This window comes from Uloborus diversus, chromosome 1, assembly GCF_026930045.1.
Source record: "Uloborus diversus isolate 005 chromosome 1, Udiv.v.3.1, whole genome shotgun sequence".
Classification (NCBI taxonomy): domain Eukaryota; kingdom Metazoa; phylum Arthropoda; class Arachnida; order Araneae; family Uloboridae; genus Uloborus; species Uloborus diversus.
In genome coordinates this window covers 24,907,480-24,924,314 of record NC_072731.1, presented here as the reverse complement: position 1 = coordinate 24,924,314, position 16,835 = coordinate 24,907,480, and the positions used below count along the sequence as shown (strand labels likewise).

Here is a 16,835-nt window from a genome sequence, read left to right as displayed (position 1 = left end):
TTTATAATTCAAAGGGGAAATTATATCTAGAGCAGCGGAGGGAATTAAATCCTCCACCCCCACTACCAAGTAAGGCATTCAAGCACACCCATTTTATATCAGAAGTCATTTTTCTTTCTTTTGTTGTTTATTATTTTTTTTATGGTGATCTGCTTAGGCACTTAATTTGTAAGTTTTAAAAAATGAAAGTTGTAATAATTGCTCAACATACTATACTCTATAACAAAAAAATCGACACACCAAAAAGCAATCATCCGATTGCTTTGAAATTTTGTATGCATGAGTGTTTTGTCCAGGTATGCAAATGATTAAAATTTGATGTCCAATGAATGAATAGTTTGCCCTCCAGTGCATCGAAATTGGCATCCAGCAGATGTATATAAAGAGCAGTTCTTCAACAGTTGTTAAAACTTTCGGTTTGATTGCGATTCAGATTACCTTTCAACAACTTAAAAATGTCTTGCCGCATGGTTCGTGCTCATTACGAGCAATTGTCACAGTTTAAAAGAGGTCGTATCATTGGATTGAAAGTGGCCGGTTGGTCTAATCAGAGAATCATTTGTCATTTGAGTCGAAGGGATGCGGAGATTCGAAGATGCTGGCAAGGATGGGTGGAAAATGGCCAAGTTCAGCGTCAGAATGGTAGCGTTCGACCTAGGGTCACAACAGATCGTGATGACAGAGTGATTTATTGATCAGCTGTCACATGCTTTCTTCATCTCTATGAACCATCAGACGTTCAACCCAAACACCAGTGTCCATCATGACCATTTACAGATGGTTGGGACGGTGAAATCTACACTCGCGTCGACCGTTACTCTACTTGCCACTGACGCCTACACACTGCTGAGCCAGATTACAGTGTTGCATGGCTCGATCAGGTTGAAATGATGCCGACTGGGGACGTATCGTCTTTAGCGACGAATCCCGCTTCCAACTGTGTCCTGATGATAATCAAAGACGCATTTGGTGACACCCAGGTCAGAGGGAGGATCCTGGTTTTACTTTTGTATGCCACGCTGGCCCTCAACAAGGCATTATGGTCTGAGGTGCCATTTCCTTTGGTAGCTGGACCCCTTTGGTCATAATTAGAGGTACACTTACTACACAGTGGTAGGTCAATGACATCTTAAGACCTGTTTTGCTGCCATTCCTTTTGCAGTACCCTAGATTGGTTTTCAGCAGGACAATGCCAGATAATGTACGGGACTTGTTGCTATGAACTGTCTGCAAGCTTGTCAAATTCTTCCGTGGCTAGCCAGATAGCTAGAACTCTCTCTCATCGAACATGTCTGGGATATGATGGGATGGTGATTGCATCTGACAAGGAATGTTGATAACTTCGTTCGCCAATTGGAGCAAATTTGGCAGGAAATACGGCAGGACACCCTCCAGGAGCTTTATCAATCTTTGCCATGCCTTGATTCAGCTTGTATCCAGGCTTGAGACAGGTCAACACCTTATTGAGCTTGTTAGTGTAACTCTGACATAAAATATTCAATTGTTCTAAGAATTTAATCATTTACTATTCTGTGCATTCTCTTCCTACCCACTAATTTTCGTCTCAATTGGACCACTCCTTGGCACGTCGATTTTTCTGTTATAGAGTAGAAGTTACAGTTTGAGACTGTATCGTTTTAATACAAATATGATAGATGTCTGTTTTTTTTTCAGGTTCATCTTGTAAAACATCCTTCATTATTGTGTAAATGGGCACAAGCTATGTGTTATGGCCAGTTCTTCTAATGTGTCTATAGATGAAAGTGATGGAGATATTACTAAGGAAAGTATTGTCACTCAAGAGAATGGCATTGAAGAGACTGACGGCGTGATAGATCGTTATGGATTCATTGGGAACAGGAATCCAAATCAGTGAGCTTTTGATTTTCACACTTATACCTAGCTATTGGCCTATTGCCGGTTGCCGATATTTATCTGATGATAAATATCATCTATGTTCTTGGGAATTTTTAAGAGCTTTGGCCCCTTTTGTGCAGGTGTCTTGCCAGAGGATAATTGGGTCTGTTAACGCAGTGCTTAATTTTTGCTGCACACTGAACCAAATTTCATATGTCAATATGTTTCCATCATTCACTAATCGAAGCAAGGAAGGGGGGAAAAAACAGCATTTCCATATGGATTTAACATTTAATCTTTTAAATATATCAGTTTCTTTAGAAATTGAATTGAAGTGCGGCACGAATTTCAATGATTATTATGACCAGCAAGTCCCAAACTTTCACATAACAAGTCTAAGAAAGTTATGCCTATCTTGAGGGAAAGTGGCGCTTTTTTTTCAGCTCTATGATGAGAAGAGCTACAGGAAGTTTTTAAATCGAGGAACTAGCCACAATATTTTTTTGTTCTTGAAAAGTCAATGCTAAGAACAATGGTAACAGTAACAGCTCATGAATGACATGATCAGAAATTTTTAGATATATTCTTTTTACTAACTGCCGTATCCGGCCAAAGGTGCGAAATCCCAGTTTTAAGGAGCATTTGCTCTTGAGATCAATAAATTTTTCTTATGAGGAAAGTTCTTTGCTGATAAGTCAACAGATCACGAACCCAGTCATATTGTTCTATGCGTTTCAACTTGAAGAAGTACTGTTTAAACTTTGTTCTGACGGGCAAATGTTCTACTACCATCTTTCTTTTAAGGTGTATATATATAGTTAGGGCAAACCTAACCTGACAGCATTGTAATGCTGTAGTTTGAATCTGCGTAGCCACTTAATGCTGCCGGGCTAGGTTTGTCCGAAATATATTTAGTCCGTTTAAATCATGGAGGTAGAAGTACAGGAGGGAACATACCGTATCTACTCCCATTGTCGCGTTTGAAGTAACTGTGAGAGAGCGGCGGCCATTATTGGTTGGTGAGAAGGGGGAAAAACACTCGTATTACTCGGGCGAAAATTTCGCGTCTTTTACGTTTCTCGCTCAAAAGAGAAAAGCTTGCTCTCTCATTGAAAGAGCTAAACTGATATCAAAATAACACATATTTCCGTGTTTAAGCTGATAATTTTAGCCTTTTTTGAAGTTAAGATTAGGGGGATCAGCTTATGCACAGATCTTCTTATTTTGCAAGAAAAAAATGTTGGCGCTCTTCTTTGGTGCTTGCACAAGCGATAAATCACTAATGCTGGCAAATATAGCTCTTGTTATGTTAATGTTAGTTTGCTTCTTTAAAAGAAATCAGCAACTTAAGTCGGTTATTGTGTTTATATAATTTTGCTTCTTTGTTTTATCATAACTGAATCAAAATGGATAGCAGCAATGTTGTTGTTATAAGTTTCTCTAAAAATGCAATCTCCTGCACTGCGAAATTGACACGAAAGACTTGACTTTTCTCTCAATTCATGATTTAAAGAAAAATAGAAAGAATATCATATCAGAGTTAATTGAAAAGTACAAACCATGGCTAGGGGTAGGTGTTAAATGCAATCACTTCAGGTATGGTTACCAGTTTTAAAATTATTGCTAATAAGCACATGACGTTAAACATTTTGGCGACCTGTTTTAACATTATTTTAAACAAAATTTCATGGCGTTTGAGTTTTTTTATGCTAACAGGGGTGATTTTGTTTCAGTTATGTTCAGCAATTGCCATATTTTTCCATGTGTTAAAACCGGAAGTCCCATATTATCCGTTACGCTTTTATCTCCCCATCCCCAATTTACTTTCTTTACTCCAAATTTTTCAGCAAGTAAGTTGCTGATTATTAATAATATTCATCATGTATACCTGTTAAAATGTCATTCTAAAGTTATTTTATTAGGCATTTTTATACTTTTGTTGCCTTCATTTTGAAAATACATGCGATCTCTTTGCATCCGGTATGAGAATCAAATTCTATTCATTTTTGAGGCTTACTATGCCTTGTTAGCTGGAAAATAAAGGAAATTTCTTTTATTTTTTATTAAAAATATGGTTCAGAAATTTGAAGCGAAATTGCGTGTTTTTGATAAGGATTAAAAAGTTAAACTCTCAATCGCTGGTTTAAATTTATGTTTGTTTTAACTCTGTCGATACATATTAACAATATGTTTATAGAAGACTTTTAAAATAATTTTTCGCAATTCTTTTATTTGCCGATTTTATACTTTTCATGCCTTCACTTTCAAAATTGCAATCTATTTGCATCTACTATGGGAATCAGATTTTTCTCATTTTTGATGTTTACTACGCTTTGTTAAGAGGCAAACAAATAAAAATTCATTTTGTTAAAATCATAACATTGAAAAGCTTTAAACGAAATTCCGTGCTCTTTACAAGTGTCATGTGTCAAAAAGTTAAATACTGAACTGCTGCCTGAATTTTATTTTTGTTTCAATTACTTTAAGTTTTTACCAGATATATAATGTCTCTAGGTAATATTTCTCGAATGATATATATATATATATATATATATATATATATATATATATAAGGAAAATTTGGAAGAGTAAATAGATAAGATATTGATACATCAGTGGGGTGCCCATCTCCAGAAGAGCGTTGACCGCCTTCTCCTACTCCCTGAAGAATGATATTCTCTCCAGAAAAGAGAAGACCCCAAAATAACCCACCTGAAAATTCCTATCCCACAATTTGCGCCATAACCCCCCTCCCCTCTCCCCCAATATATTACTACACTTATAAACTTGAAATAATTTCATTTTTCCCAAAATTACTTGAATTTTCGCAAAATGATCTGATTTTTCACAAAAAACGGACACTGAAAAATCCTGGACAAACCCCTGCTTTATGACAAAACTTCAACGTAATTGACTATTTTATTGAAAGTTTTCTTATGAGGTTGATTATTTGGAATGAAATTTAAATGATTGATCTTGAAATGCGAAAACAAAGATCAAATTGTAGAAGTTTTTCTAAAAAAGAAAGCATCTAAGTGGCATATGTTACATGCAATGAATTTTAGTTCAGTAGTTTTAATTTTCTTTTATAGCTCTGCAGCTTTACCCATTGAAATATTGAGACAAAGAGAATTGAAATGGCTGGAAATGTTAGAAAATTGGGACCTTTTCATGACAAAAAAATACAAGAAGGTGAGTATTCTGTGTCTGTTTATTACTGAAAAGAATTAATAATCTTGATTTGAATAAAGTATTTCCCACATAACACTGCTATTTGGTGGAAAGTTATCAGCTGCTGTATGGTGTCCACTCTCTGTCACACACAAAGGAATTTTGTTATTAGCACACTTCAGGGAAAAGTGCTGTTGGTGGTAGGGGGTGAAATAAATCATGGCTTTTCTCTGTCAGTGAAATGAAATACTGTGTTTTGAAAATAAATTATAAATGAAGTTAAAAATCTCTTGCCAATTGGGTATTTCAGTAGTGAATGGATAAGAAATTTTCCCAGTTGTCAAAGTATTCATTTTAATCACCATGTGGATTATTATTATACCAGGACCAGGGTTCGCTGATGTATATCAGTCGATATATATCTGATATTTATTTTGAAAATATGATATTTTCGATATTTATTTTACGGTATTTTCAATGTAAAAATAATATTAATCATAGTAACATTGTTCATTTATTATTAAAAATTAGCAAAAATTTATGTACTATATTTTTATGATGTGTTATTACATCATTAATATAACAAACTAATATAATATTCCTTTTTTATTTTACATTCACAAAATTATGTAATGTAACAGCTTTAATTCATATTAAAAGTGCCTAATTAAATATTAAACATTGGTCAGAGAAAAATAAAATGTCTTATGGCTGTGTACTGACCAATGTCTATTTTATTTCTGAATCATATAACTGTAAAAGTAGCTAACAGAAAACAAATGAGTCAAACAGCTAATGTTAAATTAACTCCATTAAAATTGATAGAAATATAAAATGAAATGTTAGAATTAAATAATAAAAGAAACCTTAATTTTAAGTCTACATATTGTAATTATAATATAAGAAAATAAAGAGTGATTTGAGGATGCATTTACTATTCTGAAGACTTTAGTTTGCTTATTGAAAATATCGGATAGATATCAAAATATCCAATATGTATCAAAATATCGGAAATTTTTGATATTTTACAAAAATATCATATTTTCAAACCCTGATCAGGACCCTAGTGATTATTTTTAGGACAACCTGTCTTGGTCCCAAACCTCTTGCTATTGGTGATGAGACAGTAAACAAACAAATATGTTTTTGCTTAAAGCAGTAAGTTACCGCCCCTAAGAAAGGGGCTAAGTGTAAGAACTACATGCTCAGCCGGGTTATCACATCCAGAGACTGCAGTTCCGTCCTTGTTTAGGACTCGTCAGTTTGGAATAGACTATAACCTAGCTGGAGGCAGATGTCATCTCATTGAAGCTGAGAGTGCCGACAAATAAGTAGATAAAGTAAATTAATTCCACCAACAAGTGTCCACAGACATGGTGTGGCTCAACTTGTAAATTGAAATCACAAGTTTGTGCCTTCGATTTGTATACTAGGCTATGTCAATTTAAACTTTTTTTGCAATCAAAAATGTTTTACGATGAAATTTCTTTTTGAACATGCAGCTTACTGGAGTGCATCTGATACTTTGGTTTTACTCTGAAAAATAAGGGAAAAAGTTGTAAAAAGATCCATGTAAAAAAGATCATGTTTGATGATTTCTTTAAGTATGTTAGGGAGAATTCCCCTATGAGTCTACCAACTTGCTCCAAATGTTCATGCTTTTAAACTTTTTACCACTCAGAAAAATGTTTGTCTAATATAATGCTCCTTTCCCCTCAAAATAAAAATAACAGCTATGAAACTATCAAATTGGGAAAAAAATGGTGGTACCTTTTCCGAAAACTGGAGGGTGATGAAATGGCAGTCATATTTGTATTCAGTGGGTTATTTTCATAGAAGAATCAGCACAAATGTTGTCAGTAGCATTTTGAAGGAAGTTTTTCATTGCTGGGCAGTGTTACTATTTGTTTTAACATTGTTTTCCGGTGATTTTTTAAAAACTTTTAAACAAATGAAAGCATGCATATTTGCTTTGGAAGCTCAGTATGGTTGTTTCGTGTATTGTAAGGTTGGTTTGTTTTGAAAAATGAATCATTAACAGATTTCCCTCCTCCCTCTTTATAGGTGAGAGAACGTTGCAGGAAAGGCATTCCTCCTGCCCTTAGAGCGAGAGCATGGCAGTATCTATGTGGGGCAAAATTTTACATGGAAAACTACCGCCATAAGTTTACAGTTATGTTTCATTCTTTGAACTTTTGTTTTACTGTTTTGAAATTTCCTTTTTGCAGATTTTGAAATGTTTTTTGAAGGTAATACATTAAAAAAATAATACTGTAACAAAGTATAATGAATCCTATGCATAATAAAATTAAAATAAAAGATTCATGTTTTATGTATGCATATCTAAAATGGCAGACAAAAAAACCCGCATCACTTGAAAAAATTCATATTTTGAAAAATTACTCGAGAAATAAGGAGACCATTGTTTTGTAACTTTTGTCACACAAATGGTATGCTTCAGCTGACATATTCCTATTAAAAGGTACCCATGCATTTAGAGGACCAGCAACAAATTGAACTACGAACTTTGTTTGATCATCCTAAATAGCACAAAATAAGCTTTGAATATCAGCTCAATATTTTTATAGATCTTCATGAAAGTATCCCTTGTAATCTCGAAGATTCTGATAATCATTTCTCTCAAAAATATTAAGCTTTGTTTGCATGTTGTTGGCCCAAAATATGCAGAGTTTTCTGTCCTGACTTACCAACTTTCAGAAAATTTGACAGCATTCAAGAGAGTCATTACACTAGCATTTGAAATAAAAATTTGGTAAAATTGTGAAAGATAGCAATTTGTAGTTTTCAAAATTTCATAGCCAAATAGATTTGGTATCAAATAAAAAAAGTTCATTTGAATATCATGAAAACTTTAAATAATATTTTTGACTTAATGAGCAAAGATTAATTGAAATGTGACTCATTAGGTTGCCAATGTCTTTCTATGTTTTTATAATATTAAACTCTGGATTTTTTTCATAAGATACCAAATCTGTTTTTCTTTGTGCATATGCAGTGAGAAATAAGTTGCTTCAAATGCTCATATTTTATCAAATTTTCTTAAATTATATCAAATTTTAGTATAATAGTGATTCTCTTGTATGCTGCCAAGTTTTCTGAAGGCTTGGTACACCAGTGCGGAAATCTCTGCTTATTATGAGCCAAAAACAAGCAAACAAAATTGATATTTTTGAAAATTATGTTTGTTTTTTGAGCATGAGTGATTCTTTTGCAAAAATCTGTAAAATAATCATAAATAATAAGTAAACTTATTACTAAAATTCATAGGTCCCTAGGTTTTTTTTTTTTTTTTTTGTCCCACACTGTCCTTAAAGTGACCAGCTATATTAAGTACTCATTTCCTTAAATGGCCAAAAGGTGATAAAAATAATTTATTCCCATTGATTTAAAGAGATTAGATGTAAATTTTCTTTTTTTATAGTAGAAATTATTTTTCTTTGCATCAGTTGTAAAGATAGCTCTTATTTCTATTGATCCTTTCACAAGTAATATTCTTTATTGTTAATGTTCTGAAATATATTTTCCTCAAAAACCTGAAGCATTTAGTGTTTTAACTTCTTTGCATGTATCAATCAAAGAAACACATTGCCCTCCTGTAACTCACCGATTTCTCAAAATTAGGTTTTAATATGTTTTCAATGACTCTGAAGTGCAATTGTTTTAAACTTTTACATTTCAGTTTAACCAGCATAGCACCCTTTTTCATTTTAAAGATATCATTCATTATCAGGGTTTTACTATTATTACTAACAGTGTCCCACCACCTGTGACCCTCAAAAAATGCTCGCAAGATCAAGGAATTTGTAAAATCAAATGATATTAAAAAACAATGCTATTTTCAGATGCATGTTTTCAAGATAAGTTATTGAAAATGATTTTGCATTGAATAAATTAACCTACAACAAAATCAATTTATGCAATTAAAATATTTTCCTACTGTTTCATTTAGGTTCCACAATATGTTAAAGTTGTCAATTTTAGCTTATTTCAATCAAGTGTGAATCCAGTGAGATGAGGACTCCCTCCCCTTAACACAACCAAATAGAGCCTTAAATTGCAGATTTCAATTTCAGGAAATAATATAGGCCCAGACCACATATTTCTACCCAAATATAACACTAAACCCTCTTGCAATTTATGTGCCCCAAATTTGCTAATAACACCTTCAAAACCAGTAACTGGATTTAACCTTAGTTTCAATGCAATATTTTGAAAGAAGCATACTTTATCGATTTTTATAGGCATTTCCTTTTTTGGCACATTGTAATTATAAAAGTATTCTTTATGTAAATACAGAGGGATCATGCCATAGCTGGCCCTATTAAACATTTTAAAGGAGTTGTTTAAAAGGATTTTAAACTTTTTTTTTTTGGAGGGAGAGGGGACTTGGTTTCTGCTTGAAATGGCCACCCCTGATATATTTACCAAGTAATATATATATTTACAAGGTATTTAAATGTTTGAATGCTATCAGATTTCTTTTTCTTTTCTTTTTTTTTGCTGTCCAAATCATATTTAAAAAATGATTTAAATGGAAAAAAAATTCTATTATGAATAAAATAAAATATTAAGAGTGCATTATGAATAATATACTGTTACTGTAACACTTCCAATATTTACAGGTCTTTATTTGCATTTAGTCTTTAAAATGTCCTAAACTATATGTTAGTTATTACAAACCCAGCAAGAGTAAAAGAAGTAAGAAAAATTTACTACAGTACATAAAAATCAATTTAAAATTAAGGAAAGCTAAAATAATTCATCATTAAAAGTTTTGAAAGTGTTGACAGTGGTTTTAATAAAATACCTGCATATTACCAATATTGTGTGCAATGTTGTTGATATGCTTAGGAGTTATTTTAAAGGGATTTTCAGGAACTGGATGGTGCTGTTGGTGATCCAAGATGTGTTGAAGATATTAAAAAAGATCTTCATCGCCAGTTTCCTTCTCATGAAATATTTGTCAAGAATCAAGGGCATGGGTATGTATGTCAACTTGATGATTTCAAAACTCATTTAATTTTATTGTAGGGGAAAAACACTTTTAGACAATAATTGTTTAATTTTAATTTCATTTTTTTGTTTTCTATTTTTTCCCCTAAAAAGGAATTATCTTTGAAGAAAACCATTTTGTGTTTCATAATAATTTGTTACATTTCTCAATTTCATCTAGAGTTTATTTTCATGAAATTGAGGAAAATGAGTGCACACCCTGGGTCAAGAGCTGAAAAATACCATTAAAAACATGTGCCAGAGAAACTATTGAAAAAATATTAAAGCGTTTTGTTAATGTCTGAGGATCATGTATTTCCATGGCTTGAAATTAAACTATCTGACATTTTAAACAAATTTTTGAAATTGAAGAGATAGGTAAATTTTGCTTTTTGTTGGTTGTTGGGAAAATGTTTGTTCTTGCGAATTAGCAAATTGGAGTATGAATAATGAACAGTTGAAGTAAATTATTTGAAAAGACAAATTCAACACATATATATTTCAATTTACATAGATGGATAAAGAAAGAGAAAAATAACTTTATAATGTACCACCTTAGTACTCTTTCATTTCAAAATCTATTTTGAATCAGGTTTTATTGGGGGTTTTTTCTTTGATTTTTATAAATGCTTAAATTCTATCTTTGGATTGTTGCTAATTGGGGTGTGTCACTCAGCATATGGTGGTTAGAGTGTTATGCTCAAGCATATTCGAGCCCATGTTCAAATCCCGGCAAGGGCGCAGCAAAGTTCAATGAACGCCCCTTGCCCATGATGGACACTCTATCAGTGTGAACTGGTAATGGCCCTTGACCCATGCCAGGACTTACCTGGTGGGGAAACCTGCTTGCCACTTTTTAACCAATCTTCCAATATGTTTAGTAACCATGCTGATTGAGGTTTTGTAAGAAATATTCCCAGCTGACATCCTGCTGTTACATTAGTTGAATTAATGCAACATCAGTGAAAAGAAAAAGAAAACCTGCAGGTGTAAACTAAATTTTTGTACAACTAAACTATGTTTACAAGAGAAAACTGCTTGGAGATATTTCATACTAAATAATACATGGTATTAGATAGTATTGTTTCTAATCAATTTTTGAGTATTTTATGCCAAAATTCTTCAGAAAATTAGCAAATGTTTCAATGATTTGAGATTTTAGTTTATAATTTGTATTTATTACTTTGATTTTGAAACAGCCAGGCAGATCTGTTTAGAATTTTGAAAGCATATTCTTTATTCAACCCATCTGTGGGTTACTGTCAAGCTCAAGCACCAATTGCTGCAGCCTTGTTGATGCATATGCCTGCTGAGCAGGCATTCTGGTGTTTGGTTGCCATTTGTGAAAAATATCTTCCTGGATATTATAGTCCCGGATTGGTGAGTATTGTTCTTTCATTTACTTTTTTTAATTTAAATTTTTTTAAAATAAGATATGTGTACTTTTAATGAGTTTCATGATAAATTCCCAGATTTGATAAACTCAATCTATAAATTTCAAAACTGTCTATGAGTATAGGGATTTAATTTTTTTTATATTTACAGGAAGCAATCCAAATTGATGGTGAAATCTTATTTGGTCTCATAAAAAAAGCTGCACCATCTATTCATAAACATTTAGTAAGTGCGTATCAGTTATTATCTGTATTAACATGTTGCTTTAGAATATTTCACGTTTAGTTTCGGTGGGTTTTACTGTCATTTTGTTCTCTAATAGTAGGAACTAACCGTTTTTTGTATGAACTTTCTTAGTTACAAATAAGTTTGGAAAAGTAGAGCTAAAATTAGATCCCATTGCAATGCTGTTTATTTCTAAAACGTATGAGTTTCAATTCTTGAAAATGAAACTTTAATGGAGAAAATGCACGTTTTTCTATATTGAGCAAAAAATCAACCAAGTAAAAATTTGAAATTGCAAAAAGTGTAATTTTGAGTGGAATATTGATAAGCATTTTCTCCAAGTCAAAGGTAATAATATTCAGAATATCAAACTTGTTCTAAATTTGATCATTTCAATATCTTTTTTAATTAATCTAATCTGTCTTTAATAATCTAATATCTAAGTATAGAAAACCAAATATTATTTGCTATACATTTAATAACCATATTTGGTTAACATTTTTCAGTAGTTTTTTTTTTTTTTTTAATTTATATTTTTGTGTTACATGTTAATTTATTTCATTGAATTGTTACATTTGATTTATCTATCTACATTACTTAGTTAACTTTTGCCTTTATTTTTAAGTGAATTTTCTTTTAAGAGGGAGAGGGGGTATTGTTTTATTGTATGTACATTTATATATTTATGCAAGGATTAATTTTAGTCTTGTTTAACTTTTCCATTGAGTAAATATTATCAAATGTGTAATACTGAAAGAAAGGTTTGTATCTCAAATTTTTATTGTGCTTTCATCATACTTATTCTTTTCAAATGATTTTTCTCGTTTGACAGAAAAAGCAAAAAGTTGAACCTATCTTATACATGACAGAATGGTTCATGTGTGCTTTCTCTCGAACTCTACCCTGGTCATCTGTTTTGCGAGTATGGGATATGTTCCTTTGTGAAGGTAAATATTCTTTTTTGTTGCTCTATAGTGATGTTTGTTGTGTTATTTGCATGCAAGTGTTTCAGCCTCATCATACAATGACATTAATAACTTATGAGCATAGGCAGCTCATATGGGGGGGGGGGGGGGCAATTGCTCCCTTACTTCCAAAAGTTATGGGGCCATTCCCCCTCACTTTTCAGAGTTAAAAATCAATTGAAAAAATAAATTTTGTATGGTAGATTGATTTCTTTCACAAAAGTTAAAACTTAAAATTCCAATTAAATGGACTTTTCCCATTTTATTTCATAAGAATGGAACTTTGAAATGGAAGGGGAAGTCTATGGTGGCTATCCATCTTGATTTTTGATGCCATATTTCACATTCTTAGAAGTTATTTAAACAATAATGTTAAAAGCCAGTAATATAGCCCAATTTTACAAAAAAAAAAAAAAAAAAAAAACAGCTTCAAGGTCCCCGCCCCCTAAACCTCATACCATATATACTCGCATATAAGTGGAGAAATTTAGCATAAAAATGAGGTTAAAAGTTTGGGGGTCAACTTATATGCGGGGCAGAATTTCCAAAAACTTTCCCAGAACATATTTTGGGAAAAACACTAATTTTTCCAATTTTATTCCAACCCCTTTAAACAGATGTTAAAGTATACTTATGCATTCTGCTATTTTACATGGCCTGAATGTGAAATAAAGGTGAAATAATTATAGTAAACGACCGACTACGCAAAAATTGTGGGAATAGCCATATTCGCAAATTTTCCTGGTAGTCCCGAATCAAAGCTCATTTTTTGAAAAGTAATATATGGGTAGAGTGCAGAATTTTATTGATATTAATTCAAAATAAAAGCAACAAGCAACAGAAATCGTAACAGCAAAGTCGAACCCTTATGAAAAATCGTGATCCCAGGAGTGAACAGTTTTTGTCAAAAGTATGAAAATCGGACATTTTTCAACATAAGAATGTTCATTACATTTAACTTCCTTCCTTTTCACAACGTTTATATTCAAAAATAGCGGCGAAATGTTCCCGATTTTTTTCAGAAAGTAGCGGGTCGACTTATATTCGGGTTTTCAATTTTTCCTGATTTTCTTCCTAAAAGTTGGGGGGGGGGGTCGACTTATGCATGAGTTTTCCGGTACTTCTTTTAATCCCCTAATTTTTTGGTGCACCAGCCGCCTATGAATAAAAGATATTTTGAGCCCCCATGACTTAACTGCCAGATTAATTTTAATATTGCTTAGAAGTTAGTACCCAATTGTAATCCTGTCCTGTTTTAGTGTGTGCATTAGCTTATATGGAGGGAGCTTGTAAAAGTCATTTGTGACGGGCTCCAAAATTTCTGTGCATGCCCCTTTGTATCATCTGTATTCCCTAACCTGGCAGCATTGTGAAGGCTATGCAGATCCTCATCACAGTATGTCACTGCCAGGTTAAATTTGCCCCAAGTGTAGTCAGAAGCAAGATATTATTTTGAGAAAAAGAATGATATGACTGAACTTTGGGCTAAATCGAGTTATCTTTAAGTAAGCAATGAAGTTTTTCAATCGGATTACTTCTATGTTGGTCTGGGATATAAAAATTAATTCATTTTTGAAACTTTGAGATTACTAGAAAAGTATCTATCTATTTCCTATCTTTTAATTCATTTTTTATTTTTATTTATTTTCTTCTTTCTTTAAAAATGGCTATATTTTGACTTTTGGTAGGTATTAAAGTACTTTTCAAAGTGGCTTTGGTGATCTTAAAATGTGTTTTGGGAAAACAAGAAACTTTGAAGAATTGTCCTACAATGTATGAAACATTGGAATGCTTGCGCCATATACCTGCTGAATATTTACAAGATGATTTCTTAATAATGCAGGTAATTGTTAAATTTTTAATTAGGTACTATTAAAGGTTTTTAAAATTATTTTTACAATGTCATTGTAAGAAATATGAATACAATATTATGTAATCTAAGAGAAATGAGCATTTGTTATGGGTCCTTAAAAGCTGGGTTGGAATCTAAATAAAGGTTATTTGCAACTTCAGAACAGTTATGAAAGTGAAATTTTTGATTTGACTCTATCTTCAAATGAATCATTTGTTAATCATTTTAATGCTGTTTCAAGCTTAGAACTTTGACATTAATTCTAAGTTTTTGGTATTGATTGCTATATTTATTGTACTTTATATTATAAGAAACACATTTGTTAGTTTTTAAAACTAGGTAAAGTGAGTTGGGGGAAGTGCAGCCTTTAAATTGTACAGTTCGACTTTATTAAGGCCTAGACATCACAAGACTCGATACAATTTTTTTAATTTTTATTTCGTATGTTACCTGTTTTAGTGTATTTCCCAAGACATGAGCCTGTTAAAATCATTGCAGGTAAAAAAGTTGAAAAGTTTTTAAAAACTATTGTTCTCTAGGGCGCACTTTCTCAATAAAAGTGGGGCACCTATCTGAATTTTTTTTTTTTTGAAACCGTTTGAGAAAATAAGGGGCAAGTGCAATCAATAGAGTATTTTTCCTGATTAAAAATGATTTTTTTATTTTTATTTTCACCTATTCATTGGGAAGTTATTACATTTTTCCTAACGAAACCTGTCAATGTAAAATGAAGAATGTTCAAGGAACAATGGGTTATTAAACAAAATTTTGAAGTTTTTATTTTAAATTAAATAAAGAGCATGAAAGATAACTTTTATTATGCTAATAAGCTTTAAAAAAAAAAAAAAAACTCGCATATCAAGGAATAATCTTTAAAACTTGAATATCAACGAACTTATAAAATATTAACTTAATAATACAAAATGTAACTATACAACTGACAAAAGATCTTTGACGAACTTGAACATATTTTTTTGTATAAGTACATTTAGTATAGTAATTAACAATTTAATTTATATTATGGAGCAGTACATATAAGCAGTTATATTAGAGCAATATAGACTAGTGACACTTATTGTTAGTTAGACAAAGATGAAGGGGTTAAAAATTAATTACATTGCTACATTAACTCGTTGCAAACAAATTATATCTGTCATAAAAGAACATTGCCAGATTAATGGGAAAGTGCAGCTCCAAGAAATGCGAGGCTGCACTTGCCCCTTTTTTTCGGGCCGCACTTTCCCACTCGTATAATTTTCTGGGGCAAGTGCAGCCCTAAAATTAATTGATTTTAGAGTAAAAAATAATAAATCTCAGCTTTAAAAATACGAAAAGTAGACATGAAATAGTTGTACTTACGTTTTGGAAGCACGAAAAAGTGAGAACAACAACAGAAGAAACGATGATTTCTCGAACCATAACAACATGGCACTGTAGTGGGAATGAGAAAAGTTAGGAAACAAGGGAGGGAGTAGAGTTACCATTCAAGTAGCGCGATCTAACGCACGCAGTGCAAAGTAATAACGTTTACCAAGCTACCCAGATGGCAAGCAGCCTTGCAGATATTCCCGGTTTCTGATTATTAACCTAAGCCGCACTTGCCCCAAAACCGCACTTACCCCAACTGACCTTACTTGAAATAACAAGCTTTAAATAAAGTAGTAATATGTGCTTAGAATTGTATGTTCTTACCTTTTTTAAATTCATCCAACTTCAGAATTTTTCTAAAATTTGTTAGGTATGTCTGACAAAAAATCATGTAATTTTGCATTTTTTTAAAAAAATTTAAATTTTACATGTAAAACTATTGTATGTTGAAGTAATTAGTATTATTTTAAAAATTTTAGACTTTTCTTAATGCTGATATTGTGTGGTAACTATAAAAACAACTCGAAATAATAAAATTTTGATCATCATGTTGTTTGAAAAATAATATTTTCAGGTTCTTAAACTAAACATAACAGAAAATGATATGGAAAAAGAACACCAAAAACAAATTGCTAAGAGACGCACTCTGAAAGAGCAGCAGATGATGCAAGAGCATGCCAACGGCACATCTAAAAGGACACCTAAATCTCACAGAGATTAGAATTGTTGAAAAATGCAATATTGAATGGTGCTAAAATGAATTTTTAAGTGTGTTAGTTATGGTGATCTTGTGGGCAGTTCATCTGCTTTTCATATTCAATTTGCTTCTCATCTTTTATATTGGATTAAAAATCCATGCATAACAAAATCATTTTCATTTTATGCTCATGAAAAACAATGTTTTAAAGATTTTCAGTTACTGAGGTCAGTAAGCAGCTTAACTTCTTAAGTTAATTTCTTAAACAATATTTTGATATTTATTGTTTCAT

The 16,835-nt window shown here is 32.0% G+C and overlaps 1 protein-coding gene across 1 annotated transcript in view; it reads left to right on the top strand.

Annotated features, from left to right (window-relative positions):
* Nucleotides 1–16,567, top strand: part of LOC129234321 (TBC1 domain family member 10A-like) — a 33,230-nt gene extending 16,663 nt beyond the window's left edge. The window contains exons 2-10 of the mRNA XM_054868314.1: nt 1,675–1,872; nt 4,950–5,049; nt 7,093–7,200; nt 9,925–10,031; nt 11,241–11,421; nt 11,587–11,661; nt 12,494–12,608; nt 14,315–14,469; nt 16,421–16,567. Of these exons, the coding sequence (XP_054724289.1) occupies nt 1,730–1,872; nt 4,950–5,049; nt 7,093–7,200; nt 9,925–10,031; nt 11,241–11,421; nt 11,587–11,661; nt 12,494–12,608; nt 14,315–14,469; nt 16,421–16,567 (1,131 nt within the window). The 5' untranslated portion in view covers nt 1,675–1,729. The remainder of the gene's footprint in view (nt 1–1,674; nt 1,873–4,949; nt 5,050–7,092; nt 7,201–9,924; nt 10,032–11,240; nt 11,422–11,586; nt 11,662–12,493; nt 12,609–14,314; nt 14,470–16,420) is intronic.
* Nucleotides 16,568–16,835: the final 268 nt, after the last annotated feature.